The sequence below is a fragment of the Lagopus muta genome, chromosome 13, assembly GCF_023343835.1.
Source record: "Lagopus muta isolate bLagMut1 chromosome 13, bLagMut1 primary, whole genome shotgun sequence".
In the NCBI taxonomy this organism is placed as follows: Eukaryota; Metazoa; Chordata; class Aves; order Galliformes; family Phasianidae; genus Lagopus; species Lagopus muta.
This window is the reverse complement of record NC_064445.1, coordinates 1779112-1796948: the sequence shown is the minus strand read 5'-3', so window position 1 is coordinate 1796948 and position 17837 is coordinate 1779112. Positions and strand designations below refer to the sequence as shown.

General features: G+C 59.6%; 3 protein-coding genes across 7 annotated transcripts; 1 reads left to right on the top strand and 2 right to left on the bottom strand.

Moving 5' to 3' along the window:
* The first annotated feature begins 71 nt into the window (after positions 1 to 71).
* Positions 72 to 5028, top strand: LOC125699823 (chloride intracellular channel protein 2-like). 2 transcript variants are annotated; one of them, XM_048959776.1, is made up of 7 exons: positions 72 to 299; positions 2398 to 2507; positions 2654 to 2779; positions 3244 to 3350; positions 3460 to 3641; positions 3725 to 3847; positions 4560 to 5028. In XM_048959776.1, exons 1-7 carry the CDS (start codon positions 252 to 254, stop codon positions 4617 to 4619), a joined length of 756 nt encoding a protein of 251 aa, XP_048815733.1. In that variant the 5' UTR covers positions 72 to 251; the 3' UTR covers positions 4620 to 5028. The 2 variants fall into 2 exon arrangements, with proteins under 2 accessions (XP_048815733.1, XP_048815732.1); XM_048959775.1 differs by having other exon boundaries at positions 78 to 299; positions 3725 to 5028.
* A 2789-nt stretch (positions 5029 to 7817) lies between these two features.
* On the bottom strand, positions 7818 to 12581 carry LOC125699849 (interleukin-22 receptor subunit alpha-1-like). 4 transcript variants are annotated; one of them, XM_048959833.1, is made up of 8 exons: positions 12496 to 12581; positions 11572 to 11716; positions 11308 to 11428; positions 10520 to 10695; positions 10156 to 10334; positions 9703 to 9856; positions 9448 to 9572; positions 7818 to 8972 (listed from the first exon to the last, which is right to left on the bottom strand). In XM_048959833.1, the coding sequence occupies exons 2-8, from the start codon at positions 11624 to 11626 to the stop codon at positions 8343 to 8345; spliced, it is 1440 nt and encodes a 479-aa protein (XP_048815790.1). In that variant the 5' UTR covers positions 11627 to 11716; positions 12496 to 12581; the 3' UTR covers positions 7818 to 8342. The 4 variants fall into 4 exon arrangements, with proteins under 4 accessions (XP_048815790.1, XP_048815789.1, XP_048815791.1 ...); XM_048959832.1 differs by lacking the exon at positions 12496 to 12581 and adding an exon at positions 12339 to 12481; XM_048959834.1 differs by lacking the exon at positions 12496 to 12581 and adding an exon at positions 12191 to 12267.
* Positions 12582 to 12661: 80 nt separating this feature from the next.
* Positions 12662 to 17597, bottom strand: FAAH2 (fatty acid amide hydrolase 2). Its single transcript, XM_048959835.1, has 11 exons — positions 17368 to 17597; positions 17174 to 17256; positions 16949 to 17079; positions 16655 to 16864; positions 16411 to 16530; positions 15562 to 15697; positions 14984 to 15101; positions 14637 to 14756; positions 14243 to 14354; positions 13863 to 14057; positions 12662 to 13446 (listed from the first exon to the last, which is right to left on the bottom strand). The coding sequence occupies exons 1-11, from the start codon at positions 17563 to 17565 to the stop codon at positions 13271 to 13273; spliced, it is 1599 nt and encodes a 532-aa protein (XP_048815792.1). The 5' UTR covers positions 17566 to 17597; the 3' UTR covers positions 12662 to 13270.
* Between the last annotated feature and the right edge of the window lie 240 nt (positions 17598 to 17837).

Here is a 17837-nt window from a genome sequence, read left to right as displayed (position 1 = left end):
CCTGGGAGGGCGCGATAGCCTGGCTGGGGACCCGTCAGTGCCTCCCTGATAGATGCGTGCTGAGTCACAGCTGGGAGGCCCCGCAGCTTCCCCCTCCTTGCACCCCATCGCTCCTCCCCGCTTCGGACGGGAAGGAAAGGGCGAGCCTCAATCCCAGCCCACCCCGAGGTGCAGCAGCCGCGCGCCGCAGAGCACAGGCGAAACTCAGCACAGCAGTGAGTGTGCTGCGTCCCCCCACTGCGATCCCTGCTATGGAGAGCCGGCCGGTGAAAGAGCCTGAGATTGAGCTCTTTGTCAAGGTGGGTTTGGCCAGGTCTGTTTGCATGTGGGTGGTGGGGATTTGGGGTGTCTCTGTGGATCGGCAGCCAGCTGGGTGGCGTGGGGAGCTCCAGAGGATGCTCCGCTCCAAGGGTGGTCGTGCATCCCTTGGAAACTGCGATTGCAGAGAAGCAGAGAGGTGAGCAGCTGCAGAAGTGCAACAAGCAACCCAGCTGGGAAAGCAACAGGAGGGTGGAAGCACAACGCAGTGGGGCTGGGAAATGGAGCGGGTGCCCCGGCGTGGGTGGGATGGGGCAGCTCCTCCGGTCAGCATTGAGGATAATTCACTAGAAAATGGGCTGGTTTTTTCCTTCTCTTTCCTTTTCTTTCCTTTCCTTCCTTCTGTTGAGCAATTTTTCAAGTGTTTCCTCGGGAACATTCCCACACTCCTGCTCCAAACAAACATCTACAGCCGCATGCGCCGTCCCTGCTCCCCTCTTTGGATATCTGCACTGGGAAGTGTTACCACGGGCTTCACCCCCATCCCCTCTCCCCAAAGCAATGCTCCCCAGACACCCAGCCCAGGCTGAGCCCAGAGCAATGCTTGAGGATAAGGATTCAGGTCTCCCATCTCCTCTTCTGCACCTCTTTTTGCCCCAGGATGGCTTTGGGAAGAGGAAGACGTGCGCACGGCTGCTGTGATGGCGGCAGCACATTGAGGGGGGTTTTGGAGGGAAGGGAAACAGAAAACAAATTGGCAGGCTCAGGACTTCCCCTAAATCTTAATTTAGCACCAAAAACCCCCTCTTGCACATCCGTTGGCAAACGGACGGACGCATCGTCCTCCATGCGCTCCGTGCGCAGCGTCACTGCGCAGCCCACCCCGATGTGCCCCCCAGCTCTGTTAGGGAGATCTTTCGGGTGGGTCTGGGGGATGTCTGGTTGATGCAGTTCACAGAGTGCTCCCTCTTCCTTGTGCTGCTTCACTCTGCGTTAAACCACCGGAACTTGTGAGCAACTTTGGGGTTTTGGTGCCTCGTGCAGACGTGGGGCCTCGGGTAGGGGCTGACAGCCTGCACCTCCCTGGCTGCCTTCATCCATTGGCTTGGGGGCTTTTCCATCATCTGCAGGGTTTCTCCAGCATCTGGAAGGGTTCTTTATCATCAGGAAGGGTTCTTCCATCATCTGGATGGGTTCTCCATCATCTTCAGGGCTTTGCCATTGTCTGGAGGGGCTCTTCCATCACCTAGAGGGATTCTCCATCATCTGGATGGGTTCTCCATCATCTGCGGGGGTTCTTCCATCATCAAGAAGAATTCTTCCGTCATCTGGAGGGGTTTTTTCATCATCTGGATGGATTTCTTTGCAATCTCAAGGGTTTCTCCACAATCTAGATGGTTTCTGTCATCATCTGAAGGGGTTTCTGCATCATCTGGAGGGGAAAGCAGTGGGCACAGTCAGTGGGGAGCCACAGGAGCTCTTGCTGAGCAGAGGAAGAAGCTCTTGCTGGAGGGGGAAGCAAAGAGCAATGACTTCCTCTCCCTGCTGTTTGGTGCCATGAGTGCTAGTGGAGCTTCCTCCTGATAACATTTGGCTCCGAGCATCCTCAGATGGGCTTGGCTAAGGTTTATTTTCTGCTTCCTGCAGAGGCCATCCTGATTTTCATTTCAGGACAGCCTCACTGAGCTACCAGTGCTGGAGGTGCTCCAAGGGATGACATTGGTGTTGGCTTGCTAGGGACTGTGGAGAGGGGAAAGGGAGCAGAGATGTTTGATGGCATAAGAGTGGGGTGGCTGTTTTCTAACCTGCCGCCTCCTCTCAGGACACCTGCACCCCAACGTTATCCCAAACTCTCCTCCAGGTGGTGGTGGTGGCTGTGCTCCCCAACCCCTTCTCCTCCCTGGGGTGGGCGATGCTCACTCCTCTCGCTTGGCTGCTTTAAGGCTGTGCAGCGCAGCAGACAAAAACAAGCTGTGCTTTTCCTGGCAAACATGAGCACATTTCCCCTCTGAGCCTGGCGTCCCAGCCAAGCTGACCCTCCCTTCCTCTCCCTTGAGCTGTCCATCCTCCTCCACCTCCTCCTCCTCTCCTCCTGGCTTCACCTCAGGGCAGGCTTTGACCTCTCTGCTCTCCCCGCAGGCTGGGCTGGATGGAGAGAACATTGGGAACTGCCCCTTCTGCCAGCGCCTCTTCATGGTGCTGTGGCTCAAAGGGGTGAAGTTCAACGTCACCACGGTGGACATGACCAGGTGAGGTGCCAACACCGTGCTGGGGTCAGTCCCTGCCCTCCAGCCACGTGCATCACTTACACATGGGTTTGAGACACCAAAAAGTTGGGGGGGGGGGGGGGGCATTTCCTCACCCCAGCTTTTCCCCCTTCCTTTCTCTGCCCCAGGAAACCCGAAGAGCTAAAAGATTTAGCACCAGGCACCAACCCGCCCTTCCTGCTGTTCAACCGGGAGCTGAAAACTGACTTCATCAAGATCGAGGAGTTCCTGGAGCAGACCCTGTGCCCACCCACGTAATTGCAAACCCGTGTTGAGCAGGGCTGGCCGGATGGGGAAACTGAGGCTGGAGAGCATCCGGGGTGGGGGGACAGCATGGGACAGGGAACAACAGGAGGATGAGCAGCAGGAGGGGGGGGGGGTGAGGATAAGATGGTGGTTTTGCAGCTGGCGATGGCAATTGCTGTCAGGGGACAGGAGGTGCCCCCACCTCTGCCTGCTCGTTGCCAAAGCAAACGCCCTGCACAAAAGAGGAAATGCTGAGTGCATTCATTGTCATCCTCCTTGTGCACGTCAGCCTCGAGCAGCACCCTGGGGTAGCGTCTCCAAGCCCCACAGTTTGTTCCCTATGGCAAACAGCCGTGCTAACGAAGCAGCTGCAGTTATTTAAAGCTCTGCAGCTGCTCAGCCCCCTCCTGTGCCACCTGTGGGTACCACCAGGCATGAGATGTCCTCAGCTGACCTCAGCATCTCCTTCCAGGTACCCGCATCTGAGCCCCAAATACAAGGAGTCCTTCGACGTGGGCAGTGACATCTTTGCCAAGTTCTCGGCGTACATCAAGAACTCACGCAAGGAAGCAAATAGCAGTAAGGCTGGGGAACCCCAGGGCTCTGCTCCTTTCAGCACAGCCTGGTAGGGGCTCAGGGGGGGGAACCGGGCCCCTGCATGATGCCATGCTTTTCCCTACCTGCCCAGACCTGGAGAAGGCTCTGCTGCGGGAGTTTCAGCGGCTGGATCAGTACCTCACCACCCCACTGCCTGAGGAGATCGACCAGGACAGCATGGAGGACATCACCATCTCCAAGAGGAAATTCTTGGATGGGGACCACCTGACGCTGGCTGACTGCAACCTGCTGCCCAAGCTGCACATCATCAAGGTAAGGGGCACCCAGAGCCAAATCTGGTGTCCTCTCCACACCCAGTGGTGCTGGTGAGGCCTCAGCTTCATTTTTCCCTCCAGATTGCAGCCAAAAAGTACCGCGACTTTGAGATCCCAGCTGACATGACGGGTGTCTGGCGCTACCTCAACAACGCCTACGCCTGTGACGAGTTCAGCCACACGTGTCCTGCAGACGAGGAGATCGTGCACACCTATGCCAGCGTGGCCAGGAAGATGACCTAGCCCCCTGCAGGACATCGGTCCTTCACCTCCCACCAAACCCTGGCCAACAGAGGGGCTGGGGGAGGGGGGGTTGTGGCATCCCTGCACCCCAGTTTTTGGAAAGAGCGCCTTGCTTTGCAGCCCCCACGTGCCACCAGCGCGGACCGTACCTATGGACTGGTCACCATGTGGCTGTGGGGGCAACCGTGTCCCCACCCCTCCAATTCACATGGCACACGATGGGAAAAGTCAAGCACCAGCCTGTTGTGGAAGAGCTGAGATCTCCCAGTGTGTCCCTGAGATGGAAGAGATGGAAGAGATGGAAGAGATGGCACGTCCCTACAGGGTCCCACCACCACCTGTGCTCAGGCTGTCTCTTCTCCTGAGGCATCGAGGCTCCAACAAGCTCTTCCCCTACAGTTTATCTGTGGCAATAATCGACAGTGTGCATCCATCTCAACTGGACAGCAGGGCAGGGAGATGCTGGGGACAGCACCAGGGATCTTCTGGTGGCTGGGAAAGAAGAGCTTTGTGGGTTCTCCTAAGAGATCTGCAGCTCTGGGGTATTCCAGCATTTGGCGCTGGCTACGAGGCTCCAACTGGCTCTGAGACCTTGGTGGGCCCCAGGGGAGATGCAGCTCCACCTCCCTGCTCTGCATCAGCCCCTCCCCACCTGACCTGGAGAGAGGCACAGGGCAGAGCATCCTTCTGCTTTCTGCAATGCAGCCCCAGGCAGAAGCTGCTGTGTCCATAGGAGATACCTGGACAGCTTTGGTCCTACCCGTGCTCCCTGGTTAGCATTGTTCCTCCCATTCCAGTGCCAGAGAAGTCAAACCCCCAACCTCCCTCCCCATGCCTCCAGATCCTCCCAGGGCTCCCACCAACACAGTCAACCCCCTCCAGCCCCCACGGCCAGCAACAAATACTGTACAGTGAGTGTGAGGGTCCCATGCAGACCCTCGCTGGCAGAGCCACCCGCCAGCTCTCACTGCCACCTCCCTCTTTGCACTAAAAGGTGTGTCCTTGCAAGCCTGCTTCTGGTAGCACAGGGTTTGGGGACTGTTGTTTTTATATTGATGAGTTTTGGGTTGTTTGGTATTGTTTGATTTTTCTCTTTTTTTTAATTGTAACTAAAGACAGCAATAAACTCTATTTTAATACGCCTTGCTTGTGTACTGTCAGCACGTGGCATCTGGGCACAGGTGGGCAGAGGGAAGGAGGGAAGGAGGGACCTCCCATGCATGCAGGGCTTCTCTCACAGCCTGCGTTTGGTGATGCAGCATTGCCAGAAGCAAGCAGGGAGAGAAAGGTGAAGCTGCTGATGTGAGGGGCTGCAGCACTGCTTGGCTGTGGACAAAACACTCAAAGGAAGGGTGATGCCCACCCATCCCCCCAGCCTTTCTAGTAGCACAGTTAGAGATCTGCATGCCTTTGCCCACACAGTGGGCACCTCTGTCCCACACCACGGTCACCCTCCTGCCCAAGACTTGATCCATCCCTCTCCACCCCAAGGTGTGACCAACCTCAACCCCAATCCCCGATCCTTTCACCTCAACCCATGATCCACCCCAAGGCCAACCTTGATTTCCGTGGCCCCTCAGTTGGAGGAGTCCCAGAACCCACTGGGACATGGGCACACACTCCTCATGTTTAGTTGCTGAGGGTCCTGCTCTGTCCCTCCCCTGAAGAGCATCCTCAGCACCGCTCTCCCTCCATGATTGGCCCCACACCAACCCCACCTTCATGCCCAGCTGCCCTCAAGCCTTGGCACCCCTCACTGCCATGAGCTTGGTGTTCCTGGCTCTCTCCGTTTGGCACAATCAGAGCCTGCTCCAGGCTCTGGGATGGCTGGAGTCCTGCTGGAGGCTGCTGTCAGCCATAAGAACCTACCAGCCATAAGCCCTACCAGCTGGGTCGGCGTTGGGTCTGGGTCCAGTGCTGCACAAAGGGGAGGGGAACCCTCCTGGGGTGCCCCCAGTGCGTCCTGCTGGGGTCTGTCCATCCCCAGGGGCAGCACATTGCATTTCTCATTGCTGAGCCCCACAAAACCCTTCGGACCTCATTCTAGCCCACCCAGATCCCCCTAGATGTCAGCACCACCCCGTGGGGCTGTTGTCACCAGCTTGTTGTCACCTGCAAGCTGCCTGAGGACACACTCTGTCCCACCATCCAGGTCACCAACGGAGCTGCTGGACAACATTGGTCCTCATGTAAGATGTGCTTCCAGTGACCAGCCTGCAGCTGGACACTGTCATCATCACCCTTGGGATCCAGCTCACCCACTGCTCACTTATGGAGCCTGATAAGGATGCTATGGAAGGTGGTGAGGAGGCAAACAGCATCTGCAGCCTTCAGGACAGGTGGGGAGAGTTTCCATACCGAGATTCTCTCTGCCATGAAAGTCAGCTCTGTGTCCTGGCAGGCCATGCTGGTGCAGCTGCAAAGGGTTAAGTGCAGCTTGAGGCATCCAGTTGCTCCTGCCTCGGAATCCAGCTGGCTGCGGTGCTTTCCAAATCTCTTTCACCCATTGCTCCTCCAGCGCCTGTCTGTGCACAGCCCCAGCAAGCTCCCACCACGCTCTGCTGGCTCCGAAGGCATTCCCAAGCACCCAGCTCGGGTATTTTCCCTGTGTCAGACATGTGATGGAGTTGCTAAAGCTCTGGAAGTCCCCGTGAGTCAGTCAGGCAGTGAGAGGAGAGGGGAGGCCGCTCGTTTCCCAGAAACAACAGCAGTGTGCCATGGTGGGGCTGCATGCTGCATGGGCAGAGCTTGTCCCATTGCTTTTGGGGTAGGTGGGAGCAGTGCTGCGGAGATGGACCCCACTTCTGGTGGGGCTGGGAGCAACATTGAAACAAAGCTCGTGGATCCACGCATCCAGGCCTGTAAGTAATGCAAACAGAGCGACCTGAAGGCGCCTTGAGACATCAGCACTGCGGTCTGCAGTGAGATGTGGGTGGGATGGGGTCGAGGAGCACCGTCCTCCTGCCACAGCCACCTCGATCCCGTTTCCATCCATCAGATGCCAGGTGCGGATCCCAAAGGCATGCTGACCTTCTGCTGCCTCCTCCCGACTGCCGGCACTTGCCAGGCGTGCCCAGAGGAGGGCACTGCCAGCCCAGCACGTGGGATGGGAAATCACAGAACGGCCCGGGCTGGAAGGGACCTCAAGGATCACGAAGCCCCAACCCCCTGCCGCATGCAGGGCCACCAACCTTCACGTTTCACAGCAGCCCAGGCTGCCCAGGGCCCCATCCGACCTGGCCTTGAACACCTCCAGGGATGGACGGGGCATCACAGCCTCTCTGGGCAGCTGTTCCAGCACCTCACCGCTCTCATAGCAAAGAACTTCCCTCTGACATCCAACCTCCATCTGCCCTCCCTCAATTTCCCCTTGTCCTGCTGTCATCTCCCCTTTCCAAGAGTTGATTCCCCTCCTGTCTGCAGGCTCCCTTTAGGCACTGCAGGCTGCACTGAGGTCACCCCGCAGCTTTCTTTTCTCCATGCTGAACAAGCCCAGCTCCCTCAGCCCGTCTTCGCAGTGGAGGTGCTGCAGCCCCCCGATCATCTCTGTGGCTCCTCTGGACCCCCTCCAACAGCTCCCTGTCGTTCCTGTACTGGGGGTTCCAGACCTGGACACAGTGCTGCAGATGGGGCCTCAAAAGAGCAGAGCAGAGGGGGACGATCAGCTCCATGCCCCTGCTGGCCACCCTTCTTCCAATGGAGCCCAGGATCCCGTTTGCTTTCTGAGCTGCAGCGCACACTGCTGGCTCTTGTTCAGTTTTTCACCCACCAGGACCCCCAGGTCCTTCTCTGCAGGGCTGCTCTCAAGGACTGCTGCTCCCCACAGAACCCTGCCCCCGCTCTCCGCTCTCTGGATGGAGCTCAGCTCTCTGACACTGAGCGATACAAACACCCTCTGCTATCCCCCACCGGGCTGTTTCTCACACGGAGCCGTTGCCAGCTGCATTCTCCTCATTGCTTTGAAGCAGCATCGTCAGAAGCTCAAACCGCCACCACCCGAACATCGCCGCGCTCCGCGATGCCTCACACCTCCCAGCCGATGCAAAACCAAAACCTCGCCGAGCCGAGCTGCCAAAATGTCACAAAGCTTCGCCTTTTTCCACTCTCACCTTTCCTGTTTCACGCTCTTCTGCTGCTTCACCCCCCCCCGGGGTGGGCGGCACAGCGGGGCCACGAAGCACGAAGGGACGGATGGAGAACCCTCTTGTTGCAGCAGTGCCCTGTGGCACAGAGGCTCCAGGCACAGCAAAGAGCTTTCAGCAATAAATTAGTATTATTGAAAAAGTAATAATAACTGCACAGTCCTGACAAATTGGAAAAAAAACACCAAAAAATCTCTAACCAAGAGATGTCTGTGTGTGCACAGGTACAGATCTGCATCAGGCCGTGCCCTATTCACGCACACATCTACAGCCACAGGGGGATAAATAAAGATGTGGGGGTTGGGTGGTGGCTCTCACTCCTCGCACTCTGCTTCAGGAGCCCCCAGCAAGGCAAAGCGATGCTCTGGGGGTGCTGCTGCCTCCTCCTCGTGAGGTGTGCCTGTGTGCCAGCTGGGCAGCATGCAGGGACAGCCCCATTGCTGCGTGCTGCTGTCATCCACCCCCAGCTCGGTCCCCGGTAACCTCACAGAGCTGAGTGGTACCCAGGACCCAGCTGCGTCCTCCTGCAGCTCACCAGGGCTGAAGCTGATGGTGTTCAGGGCAGGAAGAAGGCCGCTGCCCGCTCCAAGAGCTGTGGAATAAAGCTGGAGGTGCGGGGAGAGCCACGTCTCTGATGTCCCATAGTCCCCATCCATCACACTGCTGGTTGGAGACACCGCCGCAGCATCCCTGTCGCTTTCATCCTCGTCCTCCTCCAGTGCTGGTGCCCAGGAGCTTGGCTGGTAGCTGGGTGCAGTCCTACCCTCGTGCCACTCCATCCCAAACCCATTGGGGCAGTAACCGCTCCTCTCCTGGAAACACCACCCCCCCAGCAGCAGTGGGGCTGCGGGTGCTGGGTGCTCGCTGGGGGCTGGCAGCAGTGGGGCTGGTGCAACCTCCTGCAGCTCCAGGGTGGGCACTGCAGCGCTGCTGGGCAGCAGAGCCTGGAGGGAAGCAGACAGCAAAGCGATCAGCGCTGGTGTGCTACAACCACAGCGCTGCTGGGTGCTGGTGCCGGGCAACCCCTTCACGCACAAGCAAACCCAGTGCAGAAGCCAATCCTTAGCACTGATACCAGCAGGGTAGGCTGACCAGCTGGATGCCTCCCCCTGTGCTGCATGGGGAACTGCTTAGCCTGCCAGGTCGCCCTGAGCACTGGGATATGGGAATGCAGGGGGCAGTGGGATGTGGGGAGCCGGGCTGTCCCTGCTCACTGCCGTAGGGAACAGGGATACACAGCTGAGAACACTTCAGGTCAGCTTCGCCCTGGTGCTGCTCCAAGGATAGAGCTCACATTCTCTGCTCCAGCAGAACCACGGCACCCTGGTGGGGCTGCACCCCTCACAGCAAAGCCAAAAGCAGCATGGCATGCACAGGGCTGCAGACCCCAAGAGCCCTGCGTGCAAGGTGGTCGCTCACCAGCATTTTTGGGAGGTGCATTTCAGAGGACTTCGGGAAGATGTACACACAGGTCAGGCAGACAGCAGGCACACTCAGCAGTGGGAGGGCAGCAACCATCGCAGCCAGGAGCACCCAGGGGAAGGCTGCAGGGAAAGTCCCCATCAGCCCCAATAATGGCATCCCACTAGCTGGGTCCAGCCCCAACCTGAGGGCTCCACGTGGGCTGTGTGACCCACATCCTGCCATGTGTCCTCAGTGACACTGAACTTTCACCTGCAGGACCTGCTGGTGTCACCAGGCACTGCTCAGCCTCCAGGCTCCGCTGTGGGGCTATGCCCACTGCCACCGTGCGGATGCAGTACTGCGTGCTGGGCATCAGGAACCTGAAGGTACATGATGCTTTCCTGGTGGTCCACCTGCAGGGCACCTGCAAGCAGAAGGCCAAGGTCCTAGTGACTGTTACACAATGGCAAAGGGATGCTTTCATCCCATAACCATTCATTTTTTATGCTGCACACAATCTGGAAGAAGGAAGGGGTCCCCAGGCCAGAAGACCCATCTTTGGGATGCAAACCACCCCTATCTCCTACCCTCTTGTCCACATGTGGGACAACCTTGTGGGTACCACCAATTCCAAGCCCTCATGCTATCACCCAAACACAATGGGATATGGGCTTCAGAGCACCCCTGTGCCCCCTCCCCTGGGCCCCCTGCCCCACCACACACCTCCTGCTGGAGCACATCCCCATGGTACAGACGCAGGTGGTACCGCAGCTTCCGCAGCACTCTGCTGAGCGGTTTGTAGGATCCATGCCTGCTCTGGTACGGGGTGAGCGGTGCACTGAGTTTAATGCTGAGGTTGTGGCCCTGGAGCTGCCAGGATAAGGTGGGGGGGCCCACAGTTGCTGTAGGGAGAGGGAAAAAATAAAGAGGAGGCGGCACGAAGCCCTTCCCAGCATGAGGTGGGTGTCTTAAAGAAGGAGATGGGGGTCTTAGTTCTTCAGGAACGATCATTCTCTGGGAATGATGCTTCTCCCACCTCTTGTAGGACCCCCCAAGAGCAGCAGGAATGCAGATGAAGGCTCCTTACTGTCTCTGTATGGCAGCAGCTCGTTGGAACTGACCCACGGGGACGGCTCGCCATCCTGCACTGCTCTCACCCTCGCCCAGTAGATACCATGGATGTCGTCACAACGCAGCTCACACACCCAGGATGAGCCGGTGCTGTTCCCCCCACAGGTGTCTGCCCTGGTCCAGCGGGAGGTTCTGCCCATGGAAACAACGACAGGATAGGAAAATCCATCACCCATCTACTGTGCCTGGCCAGCTGGGGTTGGGGAGTGAGGTGTGGGGCTGGGGGGGAACCAAGCACCGCCTGTGCAGCAGCAATGGCTTATTGTGTGCTGGAGAGCCCAGAGAAGGTCCAAGAGGATGAGCTTCTAGGGGAGAGCTTCTGATAGTTGGGGCATCTGTGGGATGGGGATGAAGGCTGGGAAGGCTCAGCCCCAAAAGGCTTGGAGCAGAGGGACCCAATCCACATGGAGAGGAGCAATGATCTTCTTGGTGATGCCCAGTGGAAGGGCAGAAAGCGTGATTTGAGATGAAGATGGATTGAATGGATTGAAGAATTTCCATTTAAGCATAAGGGGGGGAAAAAAAAACCCAGCAAGCCTAAACCCAAAAGAAACCTAAATCCCTTTTTCTTAATTTTACCAACGGGGACCAACAGAGGGAATGGGGCGACCAACAGCAGAGGGAAAGAGGCGCCTCCATCCTTGAAGGAGGTCAGAACCCAGGAGGGCCCCTCCTGAGCAGACCCTGCCACTGCCTTATTATGGGATGTTCGCTGCAGGGAAGCAATCCCCGGGCTCCACCTACCTCTTCCTCCACTCCACCTGGTACGCGGTCCCGTTCGGTGCCTGCGGGTCGGGCTCCCACCGCAGCTGCACGTGGAAGTTCTGAGCCCACAGCCGCACCCCCCGGGGGGGCAGCGGTGTACCTGGGGGAGCAGAAGGACGTCAGGCTGTTTGCTCCCCCTGGCAGCACCCCATCAGCAGCACGCCCCTTCCCTCCTTGGCCACGCTGCGCCCATCGCAAGGCTTTGCCCAACCACCCGCCCTCCCCGGCACGTTTTGGGCTCACCTCGCAGCAGGGCGCAGCTGGCCAGGGACAGCAGCAGGCGCAGCGCAGGGCTCATCCCGTCCCCATCTGCTCTACATGGCCGCGCTGGGTCCCTCGGCGTGCCCGAGCACTTGGGCCACCAGCGACCACCATGGGCGGCCAAAACCTGAGTGCACGAAATAAAACCCAACGGCGTTATTTGTCCCCAAAGCCGCAGCGCTGTGCCTTCCCCACGGAAGCTGCGAGCTCGGAGTGTGCACTGCAGTGAGGTGGGGACAAATCCCCACGGGGCTGCGGTGACAAAGGGACACGCGGCTGCCACGGGAGCCGTGCTGCGGCCGCCCGGCTGTGCCCGCCCGGTGCTGGGCAGTGCCACCCGATGCGGGCGCGTCTCAGGAAGTGGTGGCATCTCAGTGCCGCCCCGCTGGGACCGGACACCAGAGGACGAGCGTCCCGTCGGTGAAACGGGGCTCCCCAACCACCCCAAAGCCCCGCACCCCATCGAGCCGGGCAGCACCCGAACCCGACGGGATGGCTTTTCCCTACAACCGCGCTCTGACCCACCGCGTACAACGGCAGCTCCGTTCTCCCCGTTGTTCCCCAACCCCTTTTGCCACCCCGTGCCGCCGCTCCACCCTACCCGCAATCACAGCGTGGGGGGAGTGGGAAAGGGGTGCGAGCCTCAACCCCTTCAACCCCTCCAACCCCACCGCCCCCCGCACCCCACGTCGCTCCCCGCTCAACCTTTCCCCCTCCCCCCGGGCCGCCCGCCCGCAGGCACGGCCCACCTCCACCAGTGCGCTCCGTGCCCGCCCCGACTGCGCCCGGATGCGTCCTGCGACGGTGCTGAGCTGATGTGCTTTGGTGGTGTGGTTGTGTTTTTTTTTTTTAATTCCACCCCCGGCTCAGGTTTCTTCTCTTTTTCTTCCTCATTGCCCGGCTCACCTCGCTGCCAGCTCAGCAGTGCCCTCTGCTCCCCAGCACATCGCCTCTGAGCGGCGTTGGGTGCGCAGCGCACAGCACGGTGCTCCTCCAGTCCCCTGCGAGGTGAGCAGCCCCGGCTGGGCTCCTCGGGCACGGCGCTGTCACGAGGACACACAGCCACTGGACGGACGGACTTTAATGGCATCCTCACTGAGAACAGCTCACGCTTATTGCCACCCCAACCCCCGACAGACACAGCCATCAGCCCAAATGGCCACGTGTGTCACTCCTGGGGAGGATGACAGTGAGGCAGGCGGTGCCCAGGACGCCGATGGGACCGGGTGACCCCACAGGGATGGGGCAGGGGATGTTTCAGCCATCCCAGCACAGGGAAAAGAGCATTCCAAGAGCTCTTCAGTGCTGTCAAAGGCTCACAGGAGCAAACGCTCGTCCCTTCTGCACGTTTCCACTTCTGACATCACCTCCAGCACCCCCTGCTTTGCTCACAAGGCTGGGAACACCCCTGAATAGATCTGGGCACCACTGGGGCACCCAAACCAGAGGCACAGAGAGACGAGAGAAGCTGGAGACACCCAGCTCTGCAGCAGCCACGGCTCCGGCCAGCCTCCTCCTCCCCCTCACGTCTTCAAAGCAGCAGGAATCACAGAGCTGGGCACTTCCTTGGGTGTCGGGATGGACGTGGGCAGGACGCAGCATGACGATGCTACGGGACGTCGGCACCTGCCCTCGCCTTTCGCAACGCGGCCACCTCCGTCCCCGCCTCCTGGAGGCTGTGCTAAGCTTTGCCGGGCGGTACCCATCCTCCAAACGCCTCCTCCAGGTAGCGGGCCACTGCCAGCGTCAGGCGGTCGTTGTAGGAGGCTGCCACCAGCTGGATGCCCAGCGGCAAACCCTCACTGCTCAGCCCCAACGGGCACTGCGTGACGGGCAGCCCCAGGACATTGAAGATGGCTGGAAGAAAGGAGAGGTGGCATCAGAGATCCCCCTCCCCTACCCCAAGCCGAGCTGCTGGCTTCCGAGCTTGGGTTGGAAGGGAGTTTAAAGCCCAGCCAGTAGCTCAGGCTCCATCCCAGCTGGCCCAAAGCACCTCCAGAGATGGGGAATCCCAGCTGTATGCACCATCCCCACATGACCCCAAAGCCAGACAGCATTACAGCACAGTGCTGGTATGGAGGAGCTCCAGATGCAGCAGAACCACATAGGGAGCTCCAAGCTGCATCCCAAGACATGGAGCAGCTGCCAGAGCACACTTCATCCCTCTGGACAAGGGCACATGGAAATAAATGCCCAATTCCACATGTCCTTAGCAGAGGACCCCTCCGCTAAGCTGTTGTTGGGGACAGAGACCCCCATGTAGAGCTACTCACCTGTGTAGGCAAAGTTGAAGGGCATGCAGATGGGGTGGTGGTGCCGAGGGGCCACGGTGGGGTGGGGTGGATAGAGCAGCACACCATCCGGGCCCAGCAGCGTCTCCATCTCGGCCTGCAGGCTCTTCCCCATGCTGACCAGCTTGGCGTTGAGGCTAGGGCTGAGTTTCATCACCTTCTCTGTCAGCCCCAGGGCTGCAGGGTGAGAGCAGAACAGGGCTGTGGGTTACACCAGGCACGAGTGCCCTACAGCACCTATAGGCACCGCCTTGGTGCCTACAGTTTGAAGGATGGAGCAGAACACTCTCAGCACTCATTAATCAGCAGCGCAGCGCCACTAATGAGAGCTCCTCATTAACTGCAGGGCTCCCCATGCTTACCGATGGCCGGCAGCGTGTGTGAGGACATCCCCACCAGCCACTTCAGCAGCTCCCACAGTGGCCACACCGGCTTCCCGTGGTCCCCCAGCAGCTCCGTGAAGCACTGTGCCTCCTGCAACCACACGCACACCTCCTGCAGCAGCAGCCCTGCATGCATTTCCCTTTGCAGGCACTGCGGCTTCTTCCAGCTGCAAAGCAGCAGGTGATGCATGGGGAGGTGATGCAGTGCTGCTAACCCGGTGCTGCCAACCCAGCAGTGCTGGGATGCTATTGCACACGGATCCCGCTTTGCAGCGTGCCCTGAGATGCACAGCAGGGAGTTGGCACCTGTGTGGCTTTGCAAGGAGGTAAAAAAACACTGCAGTGTCCCCCTGTGCCCCCACGTGTCACCCACCGTCCCGTCGCTGTCCTGCGAGGACATCATGGCTGACCAGATCTGGAAGGAGTACTTCATCTTGTGGATGGATACCCGCTGCACCTGCACCCCTAGATCGCTTTCCAGGTGCTCCACCACCTGGTGGGGACAGAAGGAGGGGTGTGCATCTATCAGGACACAACACACAGCTGAAACCCACGGAGATTGGGGCTGGGGGGAGGTCAGTGGGCCAGAGAGCACTCTGCACCTCCTGTTACAACAGAAACTGCACCTAATGCTTTGGACACAGTTATAAGTGCTGCTTGCAAGGGTGTTGTGCTCCTGCTGCAATGCAGAAAGTTGTCCTTGCACATCTTCCTTCCTACCTTCTTCTGGGCTTGCAGGATCTCTTTTTCCACTGGGTACACAAACATGGAGCCGCCATCGTGGTCCATGCAGAAGAACTTGATTTTCTCCAGTGACACATTTTCATCCAGCTTCAGCCTGCAAAGGGAACGGGGCACCTTGCAACTCCGTGCTCTGGAGCTGCTCACAGGCATGGAAATGCCCTGAGGACATGATGGTGCTGCCCATTCCCCATCCACCCGCTCACCCCACTTTTCCCACCGTAGCTCTGCAAATGCAGCCCTGCTGCAATGCCTCATCATTTGCAATGCACCCTGCGGGGACACCACGGCTAAGGACAGCACTGCAGCTCTGCATTGCAGCAGGAGAAATGAAATGCTGAGGCAGCTGCACTGCAGCAAGCAGCAGGTCCTGCCCCGCCTGCACTCAGCTCCTGCTGGCCCATGCATGCACACTGAGCACCGCTCAGCTGCGTGGTGACCAAACGGTGGTCGGAATGGAAAAACATGATGCGACAACAGGAAAAAAGCAAGCAGAAAACAAAAGGACAGCCGGTTCCAAACGGGAAGTGCAGCTGGAAGCACTGCCAGCAACCTACTTGTGCACCTCAGGGCCAGCCATGACCCGCAGCATCGGCTCCAGGTCCTCAGCGTAGCGGCACATGGGCCCGGTGCACAGGAAGCTCCTCCGCACCCCCTGCGCAATGGGGAACTGCCCATCATTGGGGACCACTCCTGCAAGCAGGGGGAGAGGGGTCGGTCACTGCATGCCACGACCCAGTGCTACTGCTGCAAGATAGAGCAAGAAGTGCGGGACTGTGGTCTCCTGCTGCCACGCTGCAGCTCAGGGGTTGCATGCAACAAGCCTGCAGAGCTGCCCCCGGGTCTTGTAAAGGTGCCCTGGGGTTTGCAATGCTGCTCCAATTGTTTGTGGCGATGTCCCCAGGGCCACTCTGGGGATTTACAATGGTGCCCCTGGGTTTGCAACGGTGTTCTGGGGTTTGCAATGCCACTGCAAGCATTTGCAGTGGTGCTCCTGGGGGTGCTTGCAACGCTCCTCCAGCCTTTTGCAATGACACTGCAGTGTTTCAAATGGTGCCCTCAGGACAACAACGGTACCCTGGATTTCGGAGGTGCTTGCAGCAGTGCTCACCAGGGTATTTGCAGCCCACACCAACATGCAACAAGGAGGGCAAGCAGCTGGCTGGCAGGGCCGAGCACCCCTAACCCCAGCCAAATGTGCATTGCATCCCTGCTGCCAGGAAAATACCCACGCAGCGCAGCCCTGCCCTGGGAACACATCCCACGCCGAGGCTGGGGCACCTCCCACCTCCCCTGCACTTGAGGCTCTGCCATCAGGCGGTTTCCCATTACTCTGCTCATACAGCAAGTCTGCCCCGTGCAAGAAGCTGCTTGTTCTCTCGCAACTCTCCTCCTCCATGCGTCACCTGTCGTAGGTTTGTGGCCAAAGACACCATTGAAGAACGCCGGCATCCGGATGCTGCCTCCAATGTCGGAGCCCACTCCTATCACGGAGCAGGCGGCTGCAAGAGCGCTGCCCTCCCCACCTGCAGGGCAGAAAACACAGCAAAGACAGTGGCTTACAGAGCACAGCACCCCATGGCAGACATTCCCCTCGCACCCACACGTTTGCAATGGCTGAGAAACAGAGCAAAGGGATTTTGCTCGCACCTGAGCTGCCGCCCGCGATGTGTTGCAGGTCGTAGGGGTTGTTGGTGCACCCGTACACCTTGTTGCTGGATTCAAACCACATGCACAGCTCGCTGCAGTTGGTCACCCCCAGCGGGATGGCGCCCGCCTGCTTCATCCGCCCCACCACGACGGCATCCGTGGCAGCAATGACACAGCGGCGTTTCACCAGGCCGGATGTGTTGGGCATCCCTGCAAAGAGGATGGGGTCACTGCCCTGCTGGGCTCCTCGCAACAGCCACGAGCTCGCTGCAAAAGGAGCAGAAGCAAACCCACCGTGCAAGGAGAAAGCCTCCTTAACGGTGAAGGGAACCCCTAGGAAGGGGTACTTCTCCAGGCTGTCATCAGTGCGGCCCTCTGCCAGGAGCTGGTCCACCTGGCGTGCTTCCTGCAGGGCCTCCTCAAACCTGTGACAAACCAGCAAGAGCAGCACGGGGAGAGGCTTCCCCACGAGTTCCCGGGGCCGTTTGCACTCCCAGCACCGAGCGCTCAGAGCCCTACCTGTCCTTGACGACGGCATTGATCAGCGGATTCACCTCCCTGATCCTCTCCACGTACTCCTCCACCACCTCGATGCACTTCACCTGCGAGCAACGACGGGGTGCGGGGCGGTCGGCGGGGGGCCGTGCGGGGCTCCTACCGCCACACGGGACCCCAACAGCACGCATAACCCGGACATCCCCCCCCCAACGCACCTGCCGGAGCCGCAAGCGGCGCGCCAACTCCCGGGCGGGTAGCAGGAGCAGCTCGTTGCGGGGCGGCGGGACGGTGCGCCCTGGCGCGGGGCTGGCGGTGCGTGACGGCGCGGGCAGCAATCCCAGCAGCGCCAGGCAGGCGCGGGACACGAGGCGCAGCAGCAGCACCACGAACCGCTCCACGCGTGACAGCGCCATCGCTCCTCGGACGCGCCCCCGGCGCGGGAGGGGGCGGGGCTTGGATGCCGGCGGAAGTGACGTCAGCGAGGCGCGGCGCCGACGCCATGTTGGGGGGGGCGTTGCCTCGGTGACGGGTGGTGGTGGTAACATGGCGGAACGCGTGGCGCGCTCTCAGGGTGGATCGCCTTCGTGCCCATCCACAGCCTTGAGCCGGGTGCCTCCCAAACGCTCGGGGCCCACCCGTATCCTGCGGCACCCCCAGCTCAGGGCAGCAGGGCAAGGCCTCAGCG

Coding starts and splice junctions, on each gene's coding strand:
- LOC125699823 (XM_048959776.1), top strand. CDS start 252: ATGGAGAGCCGGCCGGTGAAAGAGCCTGAGATTGAGCTCTTTGTCAAG. Junction 2,780..3,243: donor CAGACCCTGTGCCCACCCAC/GTAATTGCAAAC, acceptor ATCTCCTTCCAG/GTACCCGCATCTGAGCCCCA. Junction 3,642..3,724: donor CCAAGCTGCACATCATCAAG/GTAAGGGGCACC, acceptor TTTTCCCTCCAG/ATTGCAGCCAAAAAGTACCG.
- LOC125699849 (XM_048959831.1), bottom strand. CDS start 12,052: ATGGGGTGCGGGGCTTTGGGGTGGTTGGGGAGCCCCGTTTCACCGACG. Junction 11,429..11,571: donor CAGCTGCGCCCTGCTGCGAG/GTGAGCCCAAAA, acceptor CTGCTCCCCCAG/GTACACCGCTGCCCCCCCGG. Junction 10,335..10,519: donor GCTGCTGCCATACAGAGACA/GTAAGGAGCCTT, acceptor CTCTCCCTACAG/CAACTGTGGGCCCCCCCACC.
- FAAH2 (XM_048959835.1), bottom strand. CDS start 17,565: ATGGCGCTGTCACGCGTGGAGCGGTTCGTGGTGCTGCTGCTGCGCCTC. Junction 17,257..17,367: donor GCCGCTTGCGGCTCCGGCAG/GTGCGTTGGGGG, acceptor CGTTGCTCGCAG/GTGAAGTGCATCGAGGTGGT. Junction 14,757..14,983: donor TCCTGCAAGCCCAGAAGAAG/GTAGGAAGGAAG, acceptor TGTCCCCACCAG/GTGGTGGAGCACCTGGAAAG.